Source organism: Lissotriton vulgaris, chromosome 4_1, assembly GCF_964263255.1.
Source record: "Lissotriton vulgaris chromosome 4_1, aLisVul1.2, whole genome shotgun sequence".
Classification (NCBI taxonomy): domain Eukaryota; kingdom Metazoa; phylum Chordata; class Amphibia; order Caudata; family Salamandridae; genus Lissotriton; species Lissotriton vulgaris.
The window spans coordinates 1950632760-1950659029 of record NC_141691.1 but is presented as its reverse complement, the minus strand read 5'-3'; the positions used below and the strand labels follow the sequence as shown (position 1 = coordinate 1950659029).

Sequence of the window (26270 nt, the reverse complement as noted above, 5' to 3'; positions counted from 1 at the left end):
GTTTCTAGTGGGGGTTTTTACTCCCAAGCATGATTTATTGTTGGCTATTAGAGATGCTCCTCATCCAAAGGACAAGGAGCAATTGCTCTCTTTCTTAGGATTAGTTGAATATTATTCAAAATTTGTGAAATCCTTTGCTGATGTTGTGGAATCTTTGAAATGTTTGTTGCGCAAAGGTGCTAAATTCTGTTAGGCCAAGGAACAACAATTAGCATTTTCAAGTATAAAGGAGAAGATTTGTCATGCTGGGATTTTAGCTCCTTTCACTTCTAACTGCAAAACTATTTTGACTGTTGATGCTAGTCTTACAGGTTTAGGTGCAGTGCTCTCTCAAGTTCAAAAGGGGGTGGAGAGAACTAATGCATTCGCTTCAAGGACTTTGACACAAACTGAAAGGAATTATTCAGTTATAGAGAAAGAGGCTCTGGCGGCTGCATGGGGTACTGAGCACTTTAGAGTGTATCTGTGGGGGTTACGTTTTTGTTTGAAAACAGATCATAAACCCCTAATGAAGATTCTATCAGCTGGTGGTGCGGGCAAAAGGATCTGCTAGGTTGCAGGAATTTTCATATGATGTGGTATTTATTCAAGGATGGAGGAAATAGCAGGCTGATTGTTTATCCAGATTGTCTTTGGATTGGGAGGTTGTTGATAAAGCTTTGATGGATAAACTTTCATCTGAGGAAGCTGTTGCCTGAGTGAATGAGATCATTGAGACTACTGGCAGTACCTTTTCTATGGAGCAATGGGTTAAAGAGATGCAAAATGACAAAGTTCTAAAACAAGTTATTGTTCTGATCAGGAATAGTGCTGTTCGGGAAAGTTTGGTTTCTATCCCTCTATGGCCGTTTTGGAAGCTGCTGGATGAGCTCTCTGTGTGTGGTCAGGAGGTTATTTTGCGTGGTGAGAGGTTTGTCCCTCCTTCTGGTTTGCGTTTTCAAATTTTCAAGATCGCTCATGAGGGGCATCTTGGTCAGGGCATGACTATAAAAAGAGTCAAACAAGAGTTCTGGTGGCCTGCCATGGACGACCAAATCCGTGGTTGGGTTGAAGGGTGTTTGTTATGCAAAGAGAGTGAAAAAAGATTGAGAATTGGTGCTCAAAAGAATTTTGGTCACATCCCTGATCCTGGTAAACCCTGGCATCTTATTTGTCTGGATTTCATTGGACCTATGTCAGACCTCACTTTAAATTTCCGCTTTGCTGTCGTCATTGTGGATGTGCATTCTCGTTGGCTTATTGTGAAATTTGTCAGGGAAATTACCACCTCGTCCACTATTGATGTCTTCGAGAAAATTTTCTTTGAAGAGTGTGTTCCTCATTCTTTGTTGACGGACAATGGGACACAATTGACGTCTGGTGAGATGCGCTGTTTTCTTGAGCGTTGGGGTGTTAAACACTCATGCATTTCTTTGTACAACCCTATGGGTAATGGCATTGTTGAGAGGGCCAATAGATTGGTCAAGGGTACCTTACAATTAGCTGTTGCTAACAGGCAGTCCCCCATTCAGCTGATTGATGAAATGTTGTGGGCCTATCGGTCCACTGAACATAGTGTTACTCATGTTTCCACTTTTGTCACCATGAGAGGTCGGGTACCTGGTTCCAAATTGGTTCCTTCTTGGCTTAAAGATTGGGTCGCTTCTGATGGCACTTCTCCTGAAAACGTCTTTGTTTCAGGTTGGTGATTGGATTAAGATTAAATCTGGCAGGGTTAGAGCTGGTTTGAGTAAATTCTCTGCTCCTTGCCGCATTATCAAAGTGGCTAAACATTATGTGGTGGTTGAGGGTGGTCACAGATGGAATCTGCGTAGGATTGCGCTTTACCAGAGAAAGGGTGATTTGATTAAGGAGGGTCCTTGTGAGGATACTTTTTCTGATGATGAATGTTCAGGTGCTTTGTTCATTCCTGATAAAAACAATGATGTTGTGGGGAGGGAGATGAGTGGTTATTCTGGTTCTTGTTCTGCTCCACATGGTGTTGCTCCACAAGAGGTTGTTCCTCAGGATTCTGGTTCTTGTTCCTCCCCTGGGGTTCCACCAGAGATTTTGGGGTTTGAGGAACCTGTGGGTTCGGCTGACTTGGTCGGCAGGGTTTGCAGACCACCTTCTTACTTGCAAGTTTATATTACTTCATAGAAGTAAGTTCTGTTTATTATCTTTTGAGCTTTAATGTGTTTTTTATCTAGTTCTTTCATTAGGGAAGAGGATGTGTATGTAGTCCTTATCTATACTCACTTCTATGTCTTCGTGCCCTTCTATCTTACCTCATTGTAGAATGCCCTGTGTTCTGTGATCTAGAATGTGAGGTTGACAAGACTCGATCTTTGGCAGTTTCTGTCGGATCGTCGAGGATCTTGGATGCCAGTTTCTTCTCTCTGCAATAAATGCCATGAAACCTTCTCCAGTCTTCCTCATTTCATCTTAACAGAAGGCCTGGGTTTCAGTTTCACTCTGACACTCTTGACCCAGAGTCAGGGCTAGGCTTAAGGAAGGTATGTGCAGATGGTAGGGGGAGAGTCCATGGAAATAAGCCATCTCAGGGGGTGTGTTTAGCGAGCTCTTACCTCCTTGCTGGAAAATCAGCCATTATGGATTTGGAAGAATGATGCACTCTGGGACCAAATAATGCCACACTCTACAGGATGTGGTCATAACGATGAGGAGTTGCCCTGCTCTCATTGGTCAGAAGTGACCTGGTGCTTGACCCAGAGAATTTTGAATGAGTATCTGAGAGGGGCAGAGCCCTCAAGATCTGCACCTTGAAACTGAAAGAAGCAAGAAGTGCCCTGCTGAAAAGGTTTTGCTGTGCTAGGAACGCTAAAGCCTGACCGCTGAAGACTGCACCAAGTGAAACTGCAGCCCTGTGGATTACCTTGCTGCAAAATGACTCGGTTACTCCCTGCAAGCTACAGGTTAACAGAGCTCACCTGGACAGCCCCACAAAGAATTCAAAGCCTGTAGTACCAGTGGATTTGTAAGGGTTTTGTTCCAGTGGATTGGATTGCGGAATTGAAGTTTCACACTTTCAAGGACCCTCTTGGAGATTCCAGAACCTTGTATTGTGTGTTAGATACTTTGGACCTGCAGGCAGAACTCCAGGAAGGCGTTCTAACTGGATCCCGCTTCCTGAAGAAGGTGGCCCACCGCAGTGGTGAGAAAATTCTTCAGAACAATTTATGAAGGAGTGTCCCTGACAGAGAAAACGAAATGACTAAAAGGGGCACTGTTGGTTTCTAAGCAGTAGAAAGTGACTAATCTTATATAAATTCATATCTCTGGTTCCCTACAGTGGATTTTTTTCGTTTTGGTGTCAATTAAAAGATAAAAATATTACCTATTTTTATAAATTGGTGTGGGATTTTTTTGTGTTGTTTCTTAATTATTTACTGAAATTGTGTTTATAAATGATTTACATACCTGTCTTTGAAGGTAAGCCTGTCTGCTCGCAGCCATGTTACCAAAGGTTTAGCATAGGAATAATTTTCTAAGACCTATGCTAAATCCTATCATGTGTTAGTGGCCTTATTGCCAGTGGCAGACCTACATTTGCCCCTACCAATAACCCACTTTCCAACAATTACAATTGATCATAAACTTTGAACCAGAATGATACATTCATTGTTTATTTGGTTTGTTCGTCCTAGCGAAGTCAGTGGCCTTGTGCCATTTGCACTTCATATCAGCTCTATCTACTTTTACATATTGGGAAACAATCGAAGCTGATGTTTTTGCAAATCCAGGGCATGTCTATGATGAAAATTAGGATTGAGTTAACGTTTTCTACTTCCCTGAAGAAATGAATTCTTATATTTTTTATAGATAAACCGCAAGTGCTAAGATATTCCTGCAAGGTGTAATTCAATTTCGACAAGATGTTCCTTACAGCTCAAGTGATTACCCTTTCTGCTCTATTCTCTTTTTTACTTTGTTGTACAATGATTAAATGTGCTCCATGGGATATCTGCTGTAAAGAGAGGATTGTACATCATCATCATCCTGTCTTATTTATTCTTTTAGATCCAGCCACAAGAAATTAGCCCTCCACCTACTGCAAACCTGGATCGGACCAATGACAAAGTGTATGAGAACGTGACGGGGCTGGTAAAAGCTGTGATTGAAATGTCAAGTAGGATTCAACCAGCGCCTCCAGAGGAGTACGTACCAATGGTGAAGGTAAGGAGATGGTGTTGTGTTTTCCACAATATTTTTGGTTGGTTTCAGAGCAATGAAGCTGATCTTTTCATAAAGTACATACACTGTAATGTTTTCAGTGGTTATCTTTAGTTCCAAGGGCCATATGTACAAAAGCATTTTTGCGGTTGAAAACTACATGATTCGCAGAATTGAGCCTTTTCCAACCACAGAAATTCTTTTTCAAAGTGTGATTCGGTAACATGTTACCAAATCAGAATTTGTTTTTAATGATTCTGTATTTGGAAGGCGCAGGTTTAGGATGTTCCTTCTAAAAATGTAATTGCTGTGCTATGTATGAATGTTTATCAACCGAATTATGGTTGCAAAACATTTATTTTTTACCGCACCTCAAAAAGTGGTAGTAACAATTCGGAAATGTAGTGAATGTTGAAACAAATTTTTTTGTAAAAGCAGGCAGTGGTCCAGGGGACCACTGCCTACTCTTACTAAATGAAACAAAGTTTAATTTTATTTTTTAAAACGCATCCAGTTGTCCTTTACGGAAAACAGGCTGCATTTAAAAAGCAATCACAGACATGATGGTCTGCTGACCCGAGCAGGCCACCATTCCTATTTATAAGTACCCTGATTTGCGACCCATTAGGAATCCTTATTTAACACTGGTACGTTTTTGTACATTGGGAATTGCAATTTCCTAATTGCAATACGGAATGGGTAATCCCTAAATTCCGTCCATATGGCACCAGATGTCATTCTATGCCTGCTCTCTTATTTGTCATGAAACCAAGACAGTCCTTTACTCAGAGGGAAAGGTTGGAAAGTGTATTTTATTTTGGTGCAATATAATATTTCAATCTGTGGTGCTCAGATTCCTAGGTGGCGAAATATATTCTCTAACTTGTGCACTAAACATGAAGCCAAGATTTAATTCACCAGTGTTTCTGGCACCTCATTTGAAACAGTAACTATTTTTTTAAAGATTCTGCCACGAAGAAGGTTTGCTTTCTTGTACTAATTAATAGTGGTAAAGTAATTTGAAATTCTAAGCTAAATCTTCTCCCCATCTATAGCCTTGTTGTTTTAGGAAATTATACTTATGGTCTCTTGTTCTTCGTAACAGGTTACTTAAACTATTTTTTTTACCTTGGTTTAAACTTTGTTCCTGCTTGTAGGTGAACAGGCAGTTTGACGGTGGCCATAGATCCGTGCCAGACACGCAAGCCTCCTTGATGGATATTCTGTTTTGTGGATTTGTAGCAAGAAGGCTGATTATGCTCAGGAGCACATCATGGAAAGTCAGGCCATGAGCGTTCTTTAGGGCTTACTACCCCTGCGAAGCAGTACAACAGTTTTGTCCCTATTGAGACTGCTCCAGAGGTCTGATGTACTGGCAACACCAAGGCTGTAAAGGGCAACAAACTTAATATTCCCCCCACCCCTGTGCCATTAGCTTCCAGGCCACTTTAGTTTGTACATAGTGACACACGACTACCCTGTGGGGTGACAAATAACATCTGGCAAGTGGATGTTAAGGTCGTTTAATGAAGCTATGCCCTTCCATTCCTTTTAGACCCCTTGCATCTTCCGCCCACAACAGAACGACTATCAGAGAAACACCTATCCATCTTGCGTTAAGAGGAGCAGGCTCTTTTGTAGGGGTGGGCAGAAAACTACTCTCTGACAACGTAGTGAATGAAGGCAGCCACCCATGCTCCGCAGCCCAGTCCCTGCTTCTGAAAGCAGCGAGGTCCCGGTGGACCCCCATCCCCAGCGCCCGGACCCTCGGCTGGCTTGCAGGACAGGGGGCTCACGCACCCCGGGGCCCGCCGGACGGAGCTCAAGCCCCGGTCCCGGCCCCAGCTTAGGAGGGCTCCCCAGCGCCTGGACCCTCTGATGGCTTGCAGGACAGGGGGGGTCACGCACCACGGGGCCCGCCGGACGGAGCTCACACCCTGGACCAGGGCCTGGTCCCAGCTTCCGAACCCTACCCAGTCCGGGGAGAGCCACCCCGGGACCCGGTGGACCCCAGTCCCCAGTGCCCGGACCCTCTGATGGCTTGCAGGACGAGGGGCTCACGCACGCCGGGGCCTGCCGGACAGAGCTCAAGCCCTGGGGCGGTCCCAGCTTACGAGCCCTAGCCAGGCTGGGGAGAGCCTCCGCGGGCCCCGGTGGACCCCCGTCCCCAGCGCCCGGACCGTCGGCTGGCTTGCAGGATGGGGGGCTCACGCACCCCAGGGTCCGCCGGACGGAGCTCAAGCCCCGGGCCCGGTCCCAGCTTAGGGGGGTCCCCAGCGCTCAGACCCTCGGATGGCTTGCAGGACGGGGGGCTTACGCACCACGGGGCCCGCCGGACGGAGCTCAAACCCTGGGCCCGGGCCCGGTCCCAGCTTCCGAACCCTAGCCAGGCAGGGGAAAGCCACACCAGGACCCGGTGGACCCCCGTCCCCAGCGCCCGGACCCTCTGATGGCTTGCAGAACGGGGGGCTCATGCACCCCGGGGCCTGCCGGACAGAGATGAAGCCCTGGGCCGGTCACAGCTTCTGAGCCCTAGCCAGGCCAGGGAGAACCCCCCCACCCCCCCCCCCACCGGCGAGGAAGAGGACTCCCAGTGCGACGGAAGCAGTGCTTCCCCGCAACTGCCGGTCCCTCTCGGGGACACCGGGAGGGACTACACAAGTCTTCAAACCCCTCGGCCTGGCCACACAGGACCGGGTCAAACCAGGTACCTGGCAACGAGGGAGGGTTGCTCCACCTGCACGTCAGCCATCCATCGCCAGTCGGCCCGAGCCATGCCGGCAGGCTGGCAATTAGCCCATCACCATCCTCGCCTGGATCGGAGGCGCCGGATGGGAAGAGCCAGGTGTCTCCCCATCCCACACGCCTCCCGAGAGGAGCCAAAGGTCCCCTCACAGGCCCTTGGCCCCTTCTCTTTCAGGCCGCACTGCCGCATGAGAAAGGCCACTCCCGGCCGGACCGGGACTCAGGCGTGGGAGGGCCCAGCCGGCGCCTAGGCCTTTAAAGGGAGGGGTGGTACCAGCCTGGGGATGCACTGCCATTCGGTTTCTCCCCCACCCGAGGGTATGTCGTGCCGGGTGAACTTGGGTTCCGTCTCGGACAGGGGCCGCCCCCCATCCGCAGTCCCTAACTCGTTGGTCAGGCCCTCCCCGGGGGAAGAGTCCCTCCCAAGTCCCGCTCCTCACCCAAGCACCCCATGTGGCTGCAGACCGCTCCGCCAGCTGGGGCACGCCAGGGCAGGTCCAGGCCCTGTGCCTACGGTGTGTGCTTTGAGGAGGCGGCTGAGGGCTTCAGGCTGGCACCATCGGTCACTCGGGCCCCTCCGCCGTTAATGATCCTTCCGCAGGTTCACCTATGGAAACCTTGTTACGACTTTTACTTCCTCTAGATATTCAAGTTTGATCATCTTCTCGGCTCTCTGCCAGAGCCGTTGCTGACCCCGGCAGGGCCGATCCGAGGACCTCACTAAACCATCCAATCGGTAGTAGCGACGGGCGGTGTGTACAAAGGGCAGGGACTTAATCAACGCGAGCTTATGAACCGCACTTACTGGGAATTCCTCGTTCATGGGAAATAATTGCAATCCCCAATCCCTATCATGAACGGGGTTCAGTGGGTTACCCGCACCTGTCGGCGAAGGGTAGACACACGCTGATCCGTTCAGTGTAGCGTGCGTGCAGCCCCGGACATCTAAGGGCATCACAGACGTGCTATTGCTCGATCTCGTGTGGCTGAATGCCACTTGTCCCTCCAAGAAGTTGGACGCCGATCGCTGGGGGTCGCGTAACTAGTTAGCATGGAGGAGTCTCGTTCGTTATCGGAATTAACCAGACAAATCGCTCCACCAACTAAGAACGGCCATGCACCACCACCCACAGAATCGAGAAATAGCTATTAATCTGTCAATCCTTTCCGTGTCTGGGCCGGGTGAGGTTTCCCGTGTTGAGTCCAATTAAGCCGCAGGCTCGACTCCTGGTGGTGCCCTTCCATTAATTCCTTTAAGTTTCAGCTTTGCAACTCCCCCGGAACCCAAAGACTTTGGTTTCCCGGAAGCTGCTCTGCGGCTCATTGTAATAACGCCTCTGGATCGCTAGTCGGCATAGTTTATGGTCGGAACTACGATGGTATCTGATAGTCTACGAACCTCCAACTTTCGTTCTTGATTAATGAAAACATTCTTGGCTTTCGCTTGGCTTTTCGCTTTTGCTTTGGTTCGTCTTGCGCCGATCCAAGAATTTAACCTCTAGCGGCACAATACGAATGCCACAGGCCGTCCCTCTTAATCATGGCCCCAGTTCCGAAAACAAACAAAATAGAACCGGAGTCCTATTCCATTATTCCTAGCTGAAGTATTCAGGCGACCGGCCTGCTTTGAACACTCAAATTTTTTCAAAGTAAATGCTTCGGACCTCCAGGACACTCAGTCAAGAGCATCAAGGGGGCGCCGAAAGGCAGGGGCTGGGACAGGCGATAGCTCGCCTCACGGCGGACCGCCAGCTCGATCCCATGATCCAACTATGAGCATTATAACTGCAGCAACTTTAATATACGCTATTGGAGCTGGAATTACCGTGGCTGCTGGCACCAGACTTGCCCTCCAATGGATCCTCGTTAAAGGATTTAAAGTGTACTCATTCCAATTACAGAGCCTCGAAAGAGTCCTGTATTGTTATTTTTCGTCACTACCTCCCCGAGTCGGAAGTGGGTAATTTACGCGCCTGATGCCTTCCTTGGATGTGGTAGCCGTTTCTCACGCTCCCTCTCCGTAATCTAACCCTGATTCCCCGTTACCCGTGGTCACCATGGTAGGCACAGAAAGCACCATGGAAAGTTGATAGGACAGACATCCGAATGTATCGTCGCCGTCACGGGGACGTGCGATCGGCCAGAGGTTATCTAGAGTCACCAAAGCTGCCGGGCGAGCCTGGATTGGTCTTGGTCTGATAAATGCACGCATCCCGGGAGTTCAGCGCTAGTCGGCATGTATTAGCTCTAGAATTACCACAGATATCCAAGTAACAGATGGAGCGATCAAAGGAACCATAACTGATTTAATGAGCCAGTCGCAGTTTCACTGTATCGGCCGTGTATACTTACACGTGCATGGCTTAATCTGTGAGACAAGCATATGCTACTGGCAGGATCCACCAGGTAGCTGCACCTGATGACTTAGTGGGGGCCACATGCCTATCTCCCCGACCGGCAACCTTCGCGCAACACTCCATCTCTCAGGAGCCTGCCAGGGGAAGGAGCCCACCTGCCTGGACGGGAGGGCTCACTGGAGGGGTGGGGGAACGGTGCGGTCACACAGGCACCGGCGGGCCCAGCCGTCTCCCCCGGGATGGAGATGCAGGCCGAGGCACAGCCTTGGAACAGACGGCTTTAGTATATATTATAAAGATAAGGAATATCCAGTTAGAAGTATCCATTAGAAGTAATAACACTTTTTGGTGGATACTCTGTATATCCACCCTATAATCCGGTTACTCCACTCCTGATTATCACTGCTCCAGGCCACCTGCTCCTCCCACCAGCCTACAAACAAGTTCGCAAAGGTGGGGGCGGAGCAGGCTCCCATCGCATCTCCGGACATCTCTTTATACAACTGTTTGCCGAAAAGAAATATATTGTTGTTCAGGCTAAACGTCATAAACTCTAGTAACATTTTGTTGTGCTCATACAAGTGGAGTAACCGGATTATAGGGTGGCATCGTTACATCGACGATCTTTTCATTATCTTAGAGAGCCCCATAGAAATAGCTAGCACTTTTGTTGATGCTCTGAACAGAAATGATGTGAATCTTAGATTCTCTGGTCATATTAGTCGTACTTCTGTGAATTATTTAGATCTCACAGTATATATAGACAATGATGGCAAAATGCAGACCAAATTGTATAGAAAAGAAACTGCGGGTAACTCCACGCTCTTTGCTACGAGTAGTCATCCTCGACAATTAATTGACAGCATTCCTTACGGAGAACTGTTAAGGTTAAGACGGAATAATTCTAATGATGGTGATTTCGAGAGGGCGGCCGACGCCAGCCTGCAGAGATTCAGGATAAGGGGTTATAGTGACAGTGTTCTGGCACGCCCCTATGAGAGAGCTAAAAAGATGAGAAGAAATTAGTTGTTACAGCCTAAAAAGGCAGTGAAAGCTAATAATGGGTCTTTTCGTCTCATCACTACTTTCTCTCAGAATGCAGGGCAAGTCAAGAAGATATTAAAGAAAAACTGGAATATCTTATTGACCGATAATGTAATTAAGGCTGACTTACCTTCTAATCCCCTAGTGACCTTTAGAAAGGCCAGATCACTTAGGGACCATTTGGTCTCTAGCTATTGCCAAGCACCAGCGGTAACCCCGAAATTGCCTGTTCTCAGTGGTTTCTATCCGTGTGGCTGTTGCAAGGCTTGAAAATTTAGTAAGCGGACGCTTACCTACAAGGTACCTGGCTTGGCAACTCCTAAACGGATAATGAAATTCTTGACATGTTCCACGCCATATGCCATCTACTGCCTCACTTGCCCTTGTGGCCTGAATTATATTGGCAGTACAACTAATGCAGTGAAGTTAAGAATTTTAGAACACATGCGTGCTATTGCCAAGAAAGATGAATCCTACCCTGTAGCCAGGCATTTTGACAGGATGCACAGAAGTAACAGGGATCTGTTATCATATGTATGCCTTGACAGTGTACCGGCTAACATCAGGGCAGGAGACCGCCTTTTAAAACTCAGACGGCTGGAATCCAGGTATATAATTGATTTACAAAGCAAAAATCCTAACGGTCTCAACATGCACGAAGAGTTATCAGTACATTTGGGCTGAGGACTGTTGGAACTGATCTCGAGATATCTATAGAACATTACACATAATGACTGTACCATTGAGCTATTTCCCTGTATTTATTAATTTTGCTGATATGATGATTGATTTGATGAAAATTATGTATGAGAAACAATTTCTTATGAATAGGTGTCATTCTGATTGATAGATGAAATTTCTATATATTTGAAGCTGTCAACTCAAATATGCCCATCCAGGGCGTGATTAGTACTTGAGTGTGGTCATATGGGCAACAGTAGTAGCAGCATTTGAGTTTTACATATGCATTCTTATTCATTTAGAGCGCTATCGCGCACATGAAAGTGTTATATTTATAACTTGTGTTCTTATGCTGTGATTGTGATTATGTCACCAGAGGGCGGCTGCTCTCGGCACTATGTATTATAATCCATTCCGCACTCGATTTCTGTGATGACGTTTGTGCTTTAGGTATGCCTGGGCGTGATTTTACTTATGTGCATGTATTTGGACTATATTAGCCCATCCAGGGCGTTATAAACATTGTGTTTGGATTATGGACAGTAGTTGAAAATGTATATATGTATTTACATTGGCCATGCGATATATCTTGGTTATTCAAACCTGAGGTGCATGTATGATTACTATTCAGTTATATTCACACCGTCATAAGATGGCGGCCACCTTTGACACATGTATCATAGTCCTTCTTTGCACTTTACATCATGTATGACGTCTTTTAAGGCAGACGGGCGCCTCGGCTCTCTGCACAATTTGACAAAGCCCGAAGGCGAAACGCGTCTTGTTGCTGTAAAGTTCCCACAATAAATTTTTTGTGGAACTACCCCCTGTGTGTGCTACGTTCTTGAAGGATTAAGTATCCGTGGATGTTGGAAGCGTGGATATATATATATATATATATATATATATATATATATATATATATATATATATATATATATATATATATATATATATATATATATATATATATATATATATATATATATATATATATATATATATATATATATTTACCTTTGGATACCATATTACTAACAATTCAAGAGATACCCCATCTCAAAAATGTATATGACCTACCCAATGAGCTGGAAGATGACGAGAGAACGGAAATCACAGTACTTCAAGACTTAGAGATTCACACTAAACAACATGAAAGAAGTGGACTAAAAAAGAAATCACTGTCCACAACTATCGCCGGGCAACAAGATAAACTCCTTCTCAGAAGCTATCATGAATGAAATTGATAAAATGGAGAGACTGAGAAATACCAAAACAAGAGACTATCTATCAACCTGTGAAAATCAAGCAATCCAGGCATTGGCAAATAACACCAAAATAGTGATTAAGCCCTCAGACAAGGGCGGTAACATTGTTATACAAAATGTGGACGACTATAAAACAGAGGCATATCGTCAACTCCTCGATCCTAGCAAATACAGGAAATTACCAACAAATCCAATACACAAAATGATCGATGAATTCGGAAAAACCTAAATGAATGGCATGAACATAAACTCTTAGACACTGAGGAACGTCAATTTTTATTTAAGGAGAATCCTACTATTCCAACAATTTATTTTTTGCCAAAAGTGCATAAAACAATGATAAACCCTCCCGGGAGACCAATGTTGTCCTCATGTGATTCAGCCTATGGAAATATTTCATCCTACATTGATCATTACTTGGCACCTATGGTCACAAATTTAAATTCGTATATTCAAGTCACAGGAGATTTCTTTCGTGTTCTTTCAAATATATCATGGAATTCGTCCTATCTACTAACCACAATCGACGTAGTTTCTCTATACATGTCCACCGAACACTCAGTGGGCTTAAATGCATGTGCATATTTCCTAAGACAAAGAAATATAAATGAATTAGAACACTCTGCCATGCTACTCACCATGAATCAATTATGTCTCAACAATAATATTTCCTTCTTTAATCATGGGGGGTCAGGACGCTCAACTTTTCGCGGCCAAGACGTCCCCGACAGAGGATTCGGCGGCCTTCAATGCCCTGATAGAGAGGGCTGCTGCTAACCACGACGTCGAGCTGCACTCGGACCCCGTGGATGTGGACTTCTTATTCGACACCTTCTCGGTAGCCGAAAAGTCAGTCAAAACGCTACCGATGCTGAAGGGGGTGCTTAAACATGCAACGGAGGTCTTCAAAGAGCCCACCCGAGCGCGTGTGGTCAACCCGCGCATCGACAGGAAATATAAGGCAGCGCCCACGGATCCGACATATATCAAGGGACACTTGCCATTGGACTCCCTGGTCGTTTCCAATGCTCGGAAGAGGGCGAACTCTCAAACTACTGGTGACGCTCCTCCCCCAGACAAAGAGTCCAAGATCTTCGAGGCCTCAGGCAAACGGATTGCTGCACAGGCAGCTAATATCTGGAGAATATCTAACACCCAAGCCTTGCTTGCACGTTATGATAGGGCCCATTATGACACGTTAGAGGCCATACTGCAACACTTGCCTGACCAATACAAGGAGGCGGGGGAAATGCTGATTCAGGAGGGTAAACTCATTACGAATGCATCCATCAAATGTGCGTTGGATGTGGCAGACACAGCCTCCAGGGCTATCAATACTAGTGTGCTGCTTAGACGCCATGCTTGGCTTAGAATTTCGGGGTTCAAACCCGACATCCAAACCACTATACTGAATCAGACAGTGAATCCTGACCATCTGTTTGGCCCTGAGGTGGATGCCACCCTGGAGAAAATGAAAAAAGATACGGAAACTGCCAAGTCCATGGGGGCTTTACAAAGTCAGCAGTTTCGGAGTGGTTCCTTTCGCTGCTCAAACTCCAGAGGCACCTCAAGAGGACAAGCATCCCAGTCCACACAATATTACAAGACTAACACCCAAGCCTCGTATAACAACAAAAATAGAGGTGGTTACAGAGGCAATAATGTCAAGGGCAGGGGACGTGGCAACAATAGCTCCAGGTCCACCGCCACCAACAAACAGTGACGTCTTGTCACTGCCCCCCGGCCATGCAACACCGGTCGGGGGGAGGCTCCAGCAGTTCCTGCCGGCGTGGAAGTCCATCACCACGGACAGGTGGGTGAGGTCTATTATCCAGTACGGGTACTGTCTAGAGCTTACGTCCATTCCACCGGACATACCCCCAAGGAGCCGTCCTATGTCAGGCGAGCACTTGACCTTGTTGCAGCAAGAAGTTCTAGTCATGCTGCAAAAAGGGGCGATAGAGCTCGTTCCAGTACAAGAGCGGGGAACAGGGGTTTACTCCCTGTATTTTCTGATCCCCAAGAAGGACGGATCCCTCAGGCCTATCCTGGACCTCAGGCCCCTGAACTGGTACATCCTCTCGGAGCACTTCCATATGCTCACGTTGCAGCAGGTGCTTCCCCTGCTTCAACAGGGGGACTTCCTGGCTACGCTGGATCTGAAAGATGCCTATTTTCATATTCCCCTGCATCCTTCCCACAGGAAGTACCTCAGATTCACGATCTTAGACCAGCATTACCAGTTCAAGGTTCTGCCGTTCGGGGTCACCACGGCACCGAGAGTGTTTACCAAGTGCCTAGCAACCGTGGCGGCGCATCTCCGTCGCCAGCACGTCCACGTCTTTCCCTACCTGGACGACTGGCTCATTCAGGCAAGAACAGAACAGCAGTGCGTCGACCACGTGTCACGCACCATTCATCTCCTGCACGATCTGGGATTCTCTCTGAACTACCCGAAGTCCCATCTCCAGCCCGCCCACGTGCGACAGTACCTGGGCGCGACAATCGACACTCTGGCAGCCACCGCGCAGCCGAATTCAGTGAGAATCGCCAGTATCCAGGCGCTGATCCAACGATTCAGACCCCAACACTCGCTTCCGGCGAGGGTGTTCATGCAGTTGATAGGCATGATGGCCTCCTGCATCTCCATTGTCCCGCACGCGAGACTACATATGCGTCCGCTTCAGGAGTGCTTAGCACGTCAGTGGACTCAGGCTCATGGGCAACTGACAGACCTAGTGTTGGTGAGCGGTCGGGCATACAACTCTCTGCATTGGTGGAATCCACACAACCTTTGCAAGGGCCGACCATTCCAAGAGCCTGTCCCACAGATTATCCTGACGACGGACGCCTCTCTCCAGGGATGGGGAGCGCATGTACTCCATTACACTGTGCAGGGACTATGGACACTACAGCAAAGGAAGATGCACATCAATGTGTTGGAACTGATGGCAATCTTCATGGCCTTAAAGGCGTTCAAAGTACATCTGTGCAACAAAGTCGTGTTGATCCGGACGGACAACATGACGGCCATGTACTATATTCAGAAGCAGGGAGGCACACACTCTCCACAGCTGTCTCATCTGGCTCAGAGCATGTGGAAGTGGGCCATTCAGAGGAACATCTTCCTCATGGCAGAGCATCTCCCGGGCAAGGACAATCAAATGGCGGATCTGCTCAGCAGGCACAGCCATCAGATGCACGAGTGGGAGATACATCCATCAGTACTCCAACCGTACTTCCAAAGGTGGGGTCATCCAGAGATAGACCTGCTCGCCACAAAGGAGAACGCAAAATGCCAAAGCTTCGCCGCCAGATTCCCACACCCCCAATCACAGGGCAATGCGATGTGGATGAACTGGTCAGGCAGATTTGCGTACGCTTTTCCCCCAGCACCTCTGATACCGCTGGTGGCACGCAAACTCAGGCAGCACTCGATGACTCTCATCCTGGTTGCTCCAACGTGGGCTCGCCAACCATGGTACACCACGTTTCTCGAACTGTCCGTGGTGCCGCATCAAAGGCTTCATCTCACTCCCAGCCTTCTGACGCAGAGCCATGGCGACATTCAGCACCCGGATCCGCAACAGCTCAACCTGGCGATCTGGCTCCTGAAGTCCTAGAGTTTGGCTACCTCAATCTTCCTCCCGATTGCATGAACATCATTCGGGAGGCAAGGAAGCCCACTACCAGAGCTTGTTATGCGGCTAAATGGAAGAGGTTTGTCATCTACTGTGCCAACCACAATATTGACCCGCTAGATGCTTCCATTCAAAACATCATTTGCTATCTTTTCCACCTGTATCAATGCAATCTGGCATACTCTTCCATCCGCATTCACCTGTCTGCTATGGCAGCTTACCTCCAGAGTAGACAACACCTGTCACTCTTCAGGGTCCCTGCTATCAAGGCCTTTCTGGAAGGACTCAAGAGGGTCATTCCACCAAGGACCCCACCAGCTCCAGAATGGAACCTCAATGTGGTTCTTACAAGGCTGATGGGTCCTCCCTTTGAGCCACTGCACTCTTGTGAGCTTCAGTTTCTGACTTGGAAGGTTGCGTTCTTAGTAGCAATTACTTCGCTACGGAGGGTTAGCGAGCTGCAGGCGCTCACCATCCAAGAACCTTTCTTCCAGGTACATGCTAACAGGGTGGTGCTCCGCACTAACCCTAAATTCTTACCCAAAGTGGTATCCCAATTCCACTTAAACCAGACTATCGAATTGCCGGTGTTTTTCCAAAACCCAGAGACGCTGGCGGAGCGCATGCTCCACACTCTTGATGTTAAAAGGGCCTTGATGTATTATGTAGACAGAACCAAAGATTTTCGCAAAACCAAGCAGCTTTTTGTTGCTTTTGCCACTCACCACAAGGGAAACGCTATCTCTAAAGCAGGGATTGCTAGGTGGATAGTGAAGTGCATTCAGATCTGTTACGCTAAAGCTAAGCGCACTCTCACTATCCCACCGAGGGCCCACTCCACCAGGAAGTTGGGGGCCTCTATGGCTTTCCTAGGTAACATTCCCTTAGAGGATATCTGTAGAGCAGCCACATGGTCTACCACACATACTTTCACTAAACACTACTGTGTAGACGTGCATTCCAAACAACAGGCAGCTGTTGGTCAGGCTGTTCTAAAAACGCTTTTTCAGACTGCTGCAGCTGGCACGGGCGGCCGCCGTTAATGGAGGGACTGCTATGTATTCTATGCACAGATATGAATTCAGCAGCCCACATGCCTCGAACTGCAAATGCTACTTACCAGTATGCATCTGTTCTTGGCATGTAGGGCTGCTGATATTCATATCGCCCACCCTCCTCCCCGGCGCCTGTAGCAGCTGCAGGATTCATTCATTTACATACAATATGCTCATAGCATGGTCATCACTTACATTCTTCACTCCATCTCTGCCAATGGCTAAAAACAATCTGGGGATGGAGGCGATGCCCATGCGCACTGTAGTCCAGGGGAGGAGCCACCTATCTCGTGATACTTCGAAGACTCTTCCAGGACAACAATGTGCAATCATCCGGACCCAACACTAGGTGGCGATCTATGCACAGATATGAATATCAGCAGCCCTACATGCCAAGAACAGATGCATACTGGTAAGTAGCATTTGCATTACCAGTACAAGTTAGAGCCACCATAGTGAGGCGCACCATTCTCAGCCGCCTGGATTACTGTAATGCCCTGTTACTGGAGTCACCTGCCTACCTGATTTCCAGACTTCAGAGCGTCCAGGCGGCAGCAGCAAAAATGGCACTCTCCCGAGGGCGAAGATCCTCCACTACTTTTGCACTGGCAGAACTACACTGGCTGCCTATACACCAGAGAATCCTCTTCAAATCCCTATGCACCGTCTTCAAGGCAGTGCATGGGATAGGTCCCCTACCACTACAAAACAAATTCAAGTGGTATGAACCCACTCGGACTCTCCGATCCTCCTTCACTAACCTCATTAGCATACCCAGGATCAGGAAAGCCACCTATGGTGGCAGAGCCTTCAGTATAGCGGCAGCCCGGCTGTGGAATAGATTGCCTATTGCCATCAGGAAAATAGATGAACTGATGGCTTTTAGGAAAAAAGTAAAAACATGGCTGTTCCCTAAAATTTAACTGACCGGAAACAAAGGACCACCTTCTACTCAGGATGCACAGCGTTTTCAACTATATTCATGCAGCGCCAGGATATCCGTAGGGTTGCAGAGCGCTTTAGAAATACTATAAATAAATAAATAAGAGAACTACAAACATGCATGAAGAAAATTGAAAATAGAACACAAACTGAAATCTTGATTAAAAAACCGAAAGAGTCAAATGAAATCGACCATGAAAATGATCAACACATCCCAAGATTGATTCCATCATATAGCAAGTGTACAAAAATACTGGGCCCTTTTGAAACAAGACCAAGATTTTGCGAAACTCATCGGCACAAGTCCACAGATTACCTTCAGAAAAGCACCATATATCTAGGAAATGCTAGTCCAAAGCCACTTCAGTCCAAAAGCAAAAACACAAATCTGGCTAGAACAACAGAATGGCTTTAAGAAGTGTAATGTTTGTAAAGCGTTCAAGATTGGTGTAAACAAAAGAAATATAAGAGATCCAGAGGGGAGATTGATTCAAATCAATCAAAGAATTACATGCTCAGCGAAGTTCGTGGTATATGCCATTCAGTGCAACTGTGGAATGCTCTATATAGGCAGCACCATCTGTATGTTAAAAAAGCTAATCTTGGAACACATCAAGTGAGTAAAGAATAAAGATTTAACGTATGCTACAGCCAAACACCTTTTAACATGTCAAGGTGGAGACTGGCGTAACATGAGCTATTTTGCAATAGACCCTGTAGAACAACATAAAAGACTGGAGGATCAGAAAAAGAAACTGCGCCAATTGGAATCAAAATATATAATACGTTTACGGACAAAAAGCCCGAGAGGCATGAACTTTGATGAGAAACTTTATGTCCATCTAGAATAGAATGATACTACTTTGTTTGAAATATAAAATAACATTGTTCAAAGGGAACGTATGTCAAAAGCTCAAACGGAAAATGGGTTGCGGGGTAGGGTACTATATCCAGATTGCCTAAATATTCATTATTGCTTTCTGATCAAATCAATGAAGTCATGTACTATACATAAACGAGCTTTGATGCACAGTTACACAACTAAGGAATATATTATGACCCTTCTCTTTTCAATTACATAAACTAAGGAAAAGTGATATAACATTGATTTTTTTCCATTTGACGATGTTTGTTTTCAATAACTGTGAATTGCAAAGTACAATGCGTTATTTCATTTAACAACAGGATAATGTCTGTCATAGGTGATCTGTTCTTAAATAATTTGAACTACATGTCTCAGAATTCATGGGAGTGATCCAAACAGGAAATAGTATAAACAGTTGCAAAAAAGTAGTGCCACCTACCGTGAGCAAGGCCGCAAGACAAACACGTTGGTGTATCAGACTGGGCACTGAATAAATCTTAAAATCGAAGTTGCTGGGTGCGGCGTCCTTTGTTCTAAAAAAATATATATATATTTTTTTTTTCTTTTTTTTGAATAATCCACTTAAACTATGATGACACACGTTACTAATTTATGGCTGACTTCCGAATCTGTCCCAATTGTTAGATGTTTCTTTTAACTGTGCCGTAATGTTTGTAAATCCTGCATACAGTACTGTATGTTTGTCACTCCCTTACGTTACCACAAACTTGTGATTTGTGTTGGCACAGTAACGTGTCAAAACATGTTTTATAAATATCAAAAATCTTTCAAGTAATAAAGGAGCTCTCTCACCCTGAATCCCCCAAAAAACAAATCTCCCAGAAACCTAGCAGCATTTGGAACACTCGTTCACTATAAAATCAAGCAGATTAGAAAACAGCATATGAGAAGCTCAACTCTCTCAACTGCTACTCTATCTTCCCACTTCACAAACGTCTCATCAAACCAAAGACTTCATACACGCCATCTTGGAACCCACTTTGTCAAGGAACACAACTCAACCCTACTGTTTAAACGTGAAAAACACTTGAAATGTATCCCTCACCAAAGCTCAGTGAATGGTAAACTTGAAAAAATACCTTTCCTCTCCTGCCATCACATGTATTTAAATGCAATTATCCACCCCCTTGGCAACACTAGAAAGCTGTTTAGCTTTCTCTACCACAGTCCCATGCAGAGTATCCAAGTTTCCTTCTATACATTCGAGCACATGCCATAGTGCATGTTTACATTTATTTTTCACTCCGTATTTCACCCAAACTTTTCACTGTGTTCAGTATGTAAAAAGTGCAGTGTAAACCTAATTTATGTTGACAAATCGATAGACTGTTGTCATAAGAAAAGCCTTAATTGGGCTAACTGTCCCTCTTTGCCTCTGGCGCTCCCGCTTAAAGTTGCACCATGGCCCAAACCAGGACAGTGCGCCCTAAAAGTAGTATGGGCGCAGGTGTATTAGGTTGCAGTCCATACCTACTAGTGTTTGTTTGCTTTGGATTCTCATAACACATATAAATTGAAAGGCCTAGCAGAGTGGCTTACAATACTGACACTCCAATGTTGTAGTAACATTTTTGACCTTGAAGTCAGTCGGCTAAGCTGGTTATTATTCCTACTTTTATTTTTCCTCGCATATTCAGTGAAGGTTAACTGACTGGTGCATTGGGCAGTGAAGCAACAGTGGAAGTGTTGAATGTGTTACAATTCCTTACATCGCAGAAGTTAAATGATATTTGGAATCAAATATGAAGGGACCCAAAATAAGTACTGGATCCCTGAGAGCTGTACAGGGGCTTCAGATATTCAGTAACAGTGAAAAGACTGACCATTTTCATTTGTTTAATTCATTATAGTGTTCTCACTGTTCAATAGCAGTCTGAAATTAGAAAGTCAGGGATATTTCCGTTAGGATTTTAAAGCATTCACGGTTACACAGAAAGATGCATTTGTTAATAAATTCTGATTTCATTGTAAATCTTTCCCACAGGGTGTTGGTTTGGCACTAAGAACATTATTGGCAACAGTAGATGAAACCATTCCAGTTCTACCTGCAAGCACTCACAGAGAGGTACAGTGTAATGTTACTTGCTTCTTATGTGCATAGTATGTAAAATGGTGTAGACTGCACTACTAAAATCTTAGGTTATATCTTATAAAAGGATAATTGTACTGCTGAGAAATACATTCTCAATCAGAGCAGTATCTGCAATTAATTTAGCACTGCAGGGCTGTTATTATCGTAGTCTGAGTCTTTGAGATACAATGGTGTTCGCTAAACTAATGTGCCTAAAACTGATTTTAACGTACCTTCCAATCAACTTAGGTGATAACAATCCTGCATTTGTACAAATTAATTGTTTTATTTTTGGTCATTCTGGCAATAGCATAGTACTGCATTTTGTGTAAATGATGGCATCCAATGTTGTTGCATGTCCTAGATGCTTCTTCTGTTTATTATAAACAATGTGTCAAATCTGAAAACCTTCATCACAAAACACCTTTAGAATTAGTTGTAGCAAATGCAAAGCAGGTCTATGTGCATAGTTTCATTGGGGTGAACAAGGTTAGGAACTCAGCTGTGGATTGGTTGCCTGGTGCAGTGGCTGGAAGGGAGGTTTTCCTGAGCTTGAATGCTTCTGTGGAGAAATAGACTACATGTTGTCTGATAGGGAGGACATGGCATGCCTTTGGAGTCCCCCAACTGCTATGCTAGTCAAAGATGAAACGAGTTAAACAATTAGATTCAGAATCTTAAACAAGTATATTGATTGCTTTTCAGCCATTATCCTAGACCATGGGTACATATTATTCATCAGTTCTAGGCTGCTTTGCCTCTACAGGGCTTATTTAAGCTGGCTTTGGTCATATTTAAATTGACTATACAAGTGTGATCCTCCAGTCTAGTTTAGTTGTGCTGGACCTTGGTGGGATCTGCCTCTCACGATTATCTCAACCTTTGATGATACTCTGTATTGGGCATGTTTAAATTGGTCGTGAGTACGTTTAAAGTGGCTGAGATTCTTCCACAAGCCCACTTGAGTAGTTGTGACTGAGTTTGGGGGGGGATCTGTCTTCTGAGGTTATTTCAGCACTAGACCAAAGCTGATTCATTATTTGGAGGCAGGCTGTCCCTGTATTAGTAGTCTTTAAGTGACTTTTGGATATGATTAAATGAGTTATTCCCTTCAGTACTCTGGTTTATGTGACTGTTTGTACCTTGCAAACACAAAGAGATGATGGACGTAGAGCTGAAACATTTCAGACACTCACTCCCAGTCACAAATCTAGGTTGAATCCATCATCGTTCTTTAGGTCACTTAGCCACCCCTGTCCAGACACAGCCATATGCAAATCAGTCTTGACCCTGTTCCTCATGAGAACAGTCCAGCCCGAACTGCCAAGCCAGGTCTTTCCTGGACCGAAAACAAGCATCCTGGGACCGGTGGCAAAGTGAGCAAAGTACCAAGCCAACTTAGGGCGAACAAAGCAAACACAAGGAGATGATGGATGGAGCGCCAAACCTTTTCAGACACTCACCCCCAGTCACAGATCTGGGTTTAATCCTTGTGTTTGCTTTGTTCACCCTAAGTTGGCAGGGTATGAATGTCAATTTACATTCAAGAAAACATATCCAGTGGATCCACATTTCCTAGAGTAAAATGTGAGTTACATGTTTTGGGATTTTCTGTTTCTTTTACTTGTTCACCTCTTTTCTTTGGATTTTTATTTTGTTAAATGGTGCATGTATATGAAGGGTTTACACGTGGTCATATTCCCTGTGGTAGACATCCACACTGTATTAAACTCTAAAATGCTAAATGTGTGCAAGGACTATGGAAATTTGTTATAATACACCAGTTAATCTGCTGCTGATAGAACCAAGACTACAGTGGCAACCTCCAAAACCTATGAAAATATAGACTGTTCTTCCCTTTCTCCAAAGCATTGAGGAAAGACATACATAATCCTGAGTTAAAAGGAAATGGAAAATGAGACATATGCAGTCCAGAAAGTAATAGGAGTTTTCCCAGACACTTTTAGCCAAACCATTAGAAGAGGCTGAAATGACAATGTAGATAAGAGCCTAAAGAAATACAATTCTGATTAATGGATCTAATCACAGGTTGTGAATATTCCCTAAGCAGTTTTCCTCCACCACTCTTGCGGAATTATGTCAGTTGCTTTCTTTCTGTGCCTGCTGGCGCAGATCCGGGGTTACCCTTGGTCTTTTCCAGTCCTTTTTCAGTAAAATTGTACCAGTGTGCATGGGAAATATCACCCACTAAGACAACGTGGTTCCAGCCATGTAAGGACTATCGCAAACACGTGTATGACAGACCCTTACGAAGTGTCCCGTTGGTGCCTGGGTTCGGAGGCCAGAGCCTGTGATGACTGCACCCAGATGAATCTGAAGGCCATACGGGAGCACAAGGCAAAGCTGTTTGTCACCAAATACCAGAAGGCTCCACGCCGTGACTGGTTGAAGTTGAAAGGAAGTCCTTTTCCCATAGCAGGTCGTCATGACCAAAGTCTTCGGTCAAATCTAAAAAGAAATATAAAAACCTGCCCATTCCTGCCAATCTTCAACTCCAAAAAGGACACAAGGGCATATAGAAACAACCCGGTCTTGCTCCTGCTCTGCATTGGAGCGGAACCATAGTCTAGTCCCGATGCACCCTATGTTTTTGGGGTTGGTGAAGTCATAGTAAGTGGAGGCCTATAGAAAAGCTACTGGGCTTTTCTGCCAATTTACAGGTTCCCTCTGGCATGCCTTCAGGCCTCGATGATGCACAGGGACCTCCAGTCAGACTTTTGTTGGCAGGTTTGCCCTCAGTGCTGCCTGTGCCCCTCTAGCCCTCCTCCGTTCAGCACCAACTAAGGTGCCAGCCTTAGTTCCGGTGCAACCTGCTGCGCCAGTTCCCTTCAACACCGATGCCTTCTGCACCAAAGGAGGATATGCAACCTGTGCTCTCTGGGCAGAACCCTCCTTGACCAATGCCACGTCCTGATCCCACCAGAGCGCAGCCAGTCCTTAATCCTTCTGATTTTGTTACTTCGCCCTTACAATGCGGTAAGGCACAGACATTGCACAATCTTTTTGGCGCTGACTCTGATAACGATAATTTTGGTAAGTAAGGTGATTTTGTCCCAAACATAATGAGGATCATTGGTACTACAAGATAAGTCACGTGAATACTTTGCCAGACAATGGCCTGTTTTTTCTCTGGGCCCTGCCATGGAAGAAAGGACCTACTTTTCTTTTGTTATGCAGAAGTACAAGACCTTACAACCCGCTATGGAGGTGACAACAAATGTTCTGACGCAGTTACTCCAGTCGGGCCAAACATCTACAGACCTCTGTTGCCATTCAGTGAAGCCCTCACAGAGGCCATCTTGAGCACCTGGGTGAAACCATTTTTAAACTGCCAGTCAGTAAGGTCGCTCAGCACCAGCAAATGGCACCAGGTGACCATGACTTCCTCACTTAACATCGCACACCAGAAGTTGGTTGTGCAGGAGTCCACAAGTAAGGTTAATCCTAATGCCTTCACCGCCACCCGCATGATTTGGAGTCTAAAAGGATAGAGACCTTTGGCAAGTGTATCTTCTCATCTACAATCCCTGCTCTATGGTCTGGAAGCAGCAGCTGTCTTTTAGGTTTCCAATTTAATGCCCGATGGGACACAGTAGCTCACATTTCACCTGCAGTTCCGGACGACCTTAGAGCGTCTCTTCCAAAGCTATCCAAGATCGCTGCGACACAGCTAAATTTGCAATTCGCTCTAGCTTGGACAAGACGGACTACTTAGATCAGGAAATGGGTACAAGTGTGGCGCTTCAGCTCCATGCCTGGATAAGGTCTACGGGCTTCTCCAGGGATGTACAGATATCCTTAAAGTATGCAAAAAAGTGATGGGAGAAATACTTGAAATAATCATTTTAGGCCCCACCATATGGCCTGGCAGTTTGGGCTGGACTGATAGTATTAAAGCTGGGCCAGGACTGATTTTCATATGGCTGGGTCCAAACTGAGGTGGCACTGTGTGCAAAATAACGAACTGGAATGCGGCCCTGAATAATTGCTGGTGGCTAAGGTCCATTCAGGCATTTCATCCATCACTTTTTTTATACTATAGTATGCCACTCTAAGTGGCATGTTTATGTCAATACGTTGGTTAATTGCACCTTGTGTTACTGGAACCAACCCTAACTAGGGTGAAACAGGGCCTGGGTTGTTTATGTTCGATTCAGGGAGGACCTGGCCTGGAAATTCAGAGTGAACTGTTACCATTGGAGCAGGGTCAAGACTGATTTGCATATGGCTGGGTTCAAACCGTGGTTGGCATTGTGTGCGAAATAATGATGGATTGGGATGCAGCCCGAGTAATTACCAGTGGCTGAGATTAATTCAAGCATTGCGTATATCACTTCTTGCGTACGTCAGATATCCTTAAAGGACATGCCATTTGATGGCTCTCGTTTTTTTGTGGAAAAAGTGGATTCAGACCTGGAATGGTATAAGAAGCGCACATTCCAATGCTATGGCTGCTACCATCAGACAATTCAAACAGCTTTTTAACCCCCTCTGAGGATGTGCCTTGGGTTTTCAGTTTTGCCAACATCAGGCACGTGCTTCTTTTCGTGCCAAGATCACAGCTCATCACAACAATGCCCAGGACATCAAAAGCACTGTGCAGCCCAGTGCCCTGCACCACCAGCAATATCAAAACATGTTTACGGTGTCTTTGCCAGGACACAGCCACCCCCAGGGGTGGTGAGCTACCAGCTCTAACGAGTGGGTCTTCCAAATTGTACATCAGGGCTATGCCCTTCTGTTTCTTTTCACCCCAGTGCACCTTCCACCACCATATAGGTGGCTGGCGAAGGGCTAGTTGTGTGTCTTGCAGCAGGAACTGCAGGCCCTTTTGGTCAAAGGGGCTTGCCACTTCCTGGTCCCAAAGACGGAAGGAGCTTTCACCCTATTTGAGATCTCCACCATCTCAACACCTTCCTGCTAAAGGACAAAATCAAGATGTTTAAACTAGCCCGGGTCCTGTGTCCCGTAGATCAGGGTGACTGGATGGTGGCATTGGACCTGCAGGATGCTTTTTTTCATATCTTCGTCCTGTAGGCTGACAGGTGCTACCTGCTATTCACAATGGGCCAGCAGCATTTTTAGTTTGCAATACTCCCTTTTGGTTTCCCAAGTGCCCCTCAGGTGTTCATGAAAGTGATGCAATTGGTCGCCGAAAACCTTTGAAGGTTTAGAGTACTAGTCTTCCACTACCTCGATGACTGACTGTTGAAGCCAGTTTCGTCTCAGGAAATCGTCAACCACTTCCAGATGACGGTGAACCTCCTCATATAATTTAGGTTCACTATCAATGTGCCGAAGAAGCACATGACTCATTTGCAGTCAATCCCTTTCATCTGAGACATTCTGAATATGGTACGGTTTCATGGATTTCCTCAGGAGTGAA

At 45.9% G+C, this 26270-nt stretch overlaps 1 protein-coding gene and 1 non-coding gene across 8 annotated transcripts in view; one reads left to right on the top strand and one right to left on the bottom strand.

Annotated features, from left to right (window-relative positions):
- Positions 1-26270, top strand: part of PTK2 (protein tyrosine kinase 2) — an 878302-nt gene that overhangs the window by 841160 nt on the left and 10872 nt on the right. For all 7 annotated transcript variants that reach the window (XM_086966271.1, XM_086966270.1, XM_086966268.1 and 4 more), the window contains 2 exons: positions 4021-4176; positions 20777-20857. In XM_086966271.1, the coding sequence (XP_086822397.1) occupies positions 4021-4176; positions 20777-20857 (237 nt within the window). The remainder of the gene's footprint in view (positions 1-4020; positions 4177-20776; positions 20858-26270) is intronic.
- On the bottom strand, positions 7503-9327 carry LOC147724743 (18S ribosomal RNA). The gene has a single exon (XR_015295498.1). It is a non-coding gene; the product is annotated as an 18S ribosomal RNA (ribosomal RNA).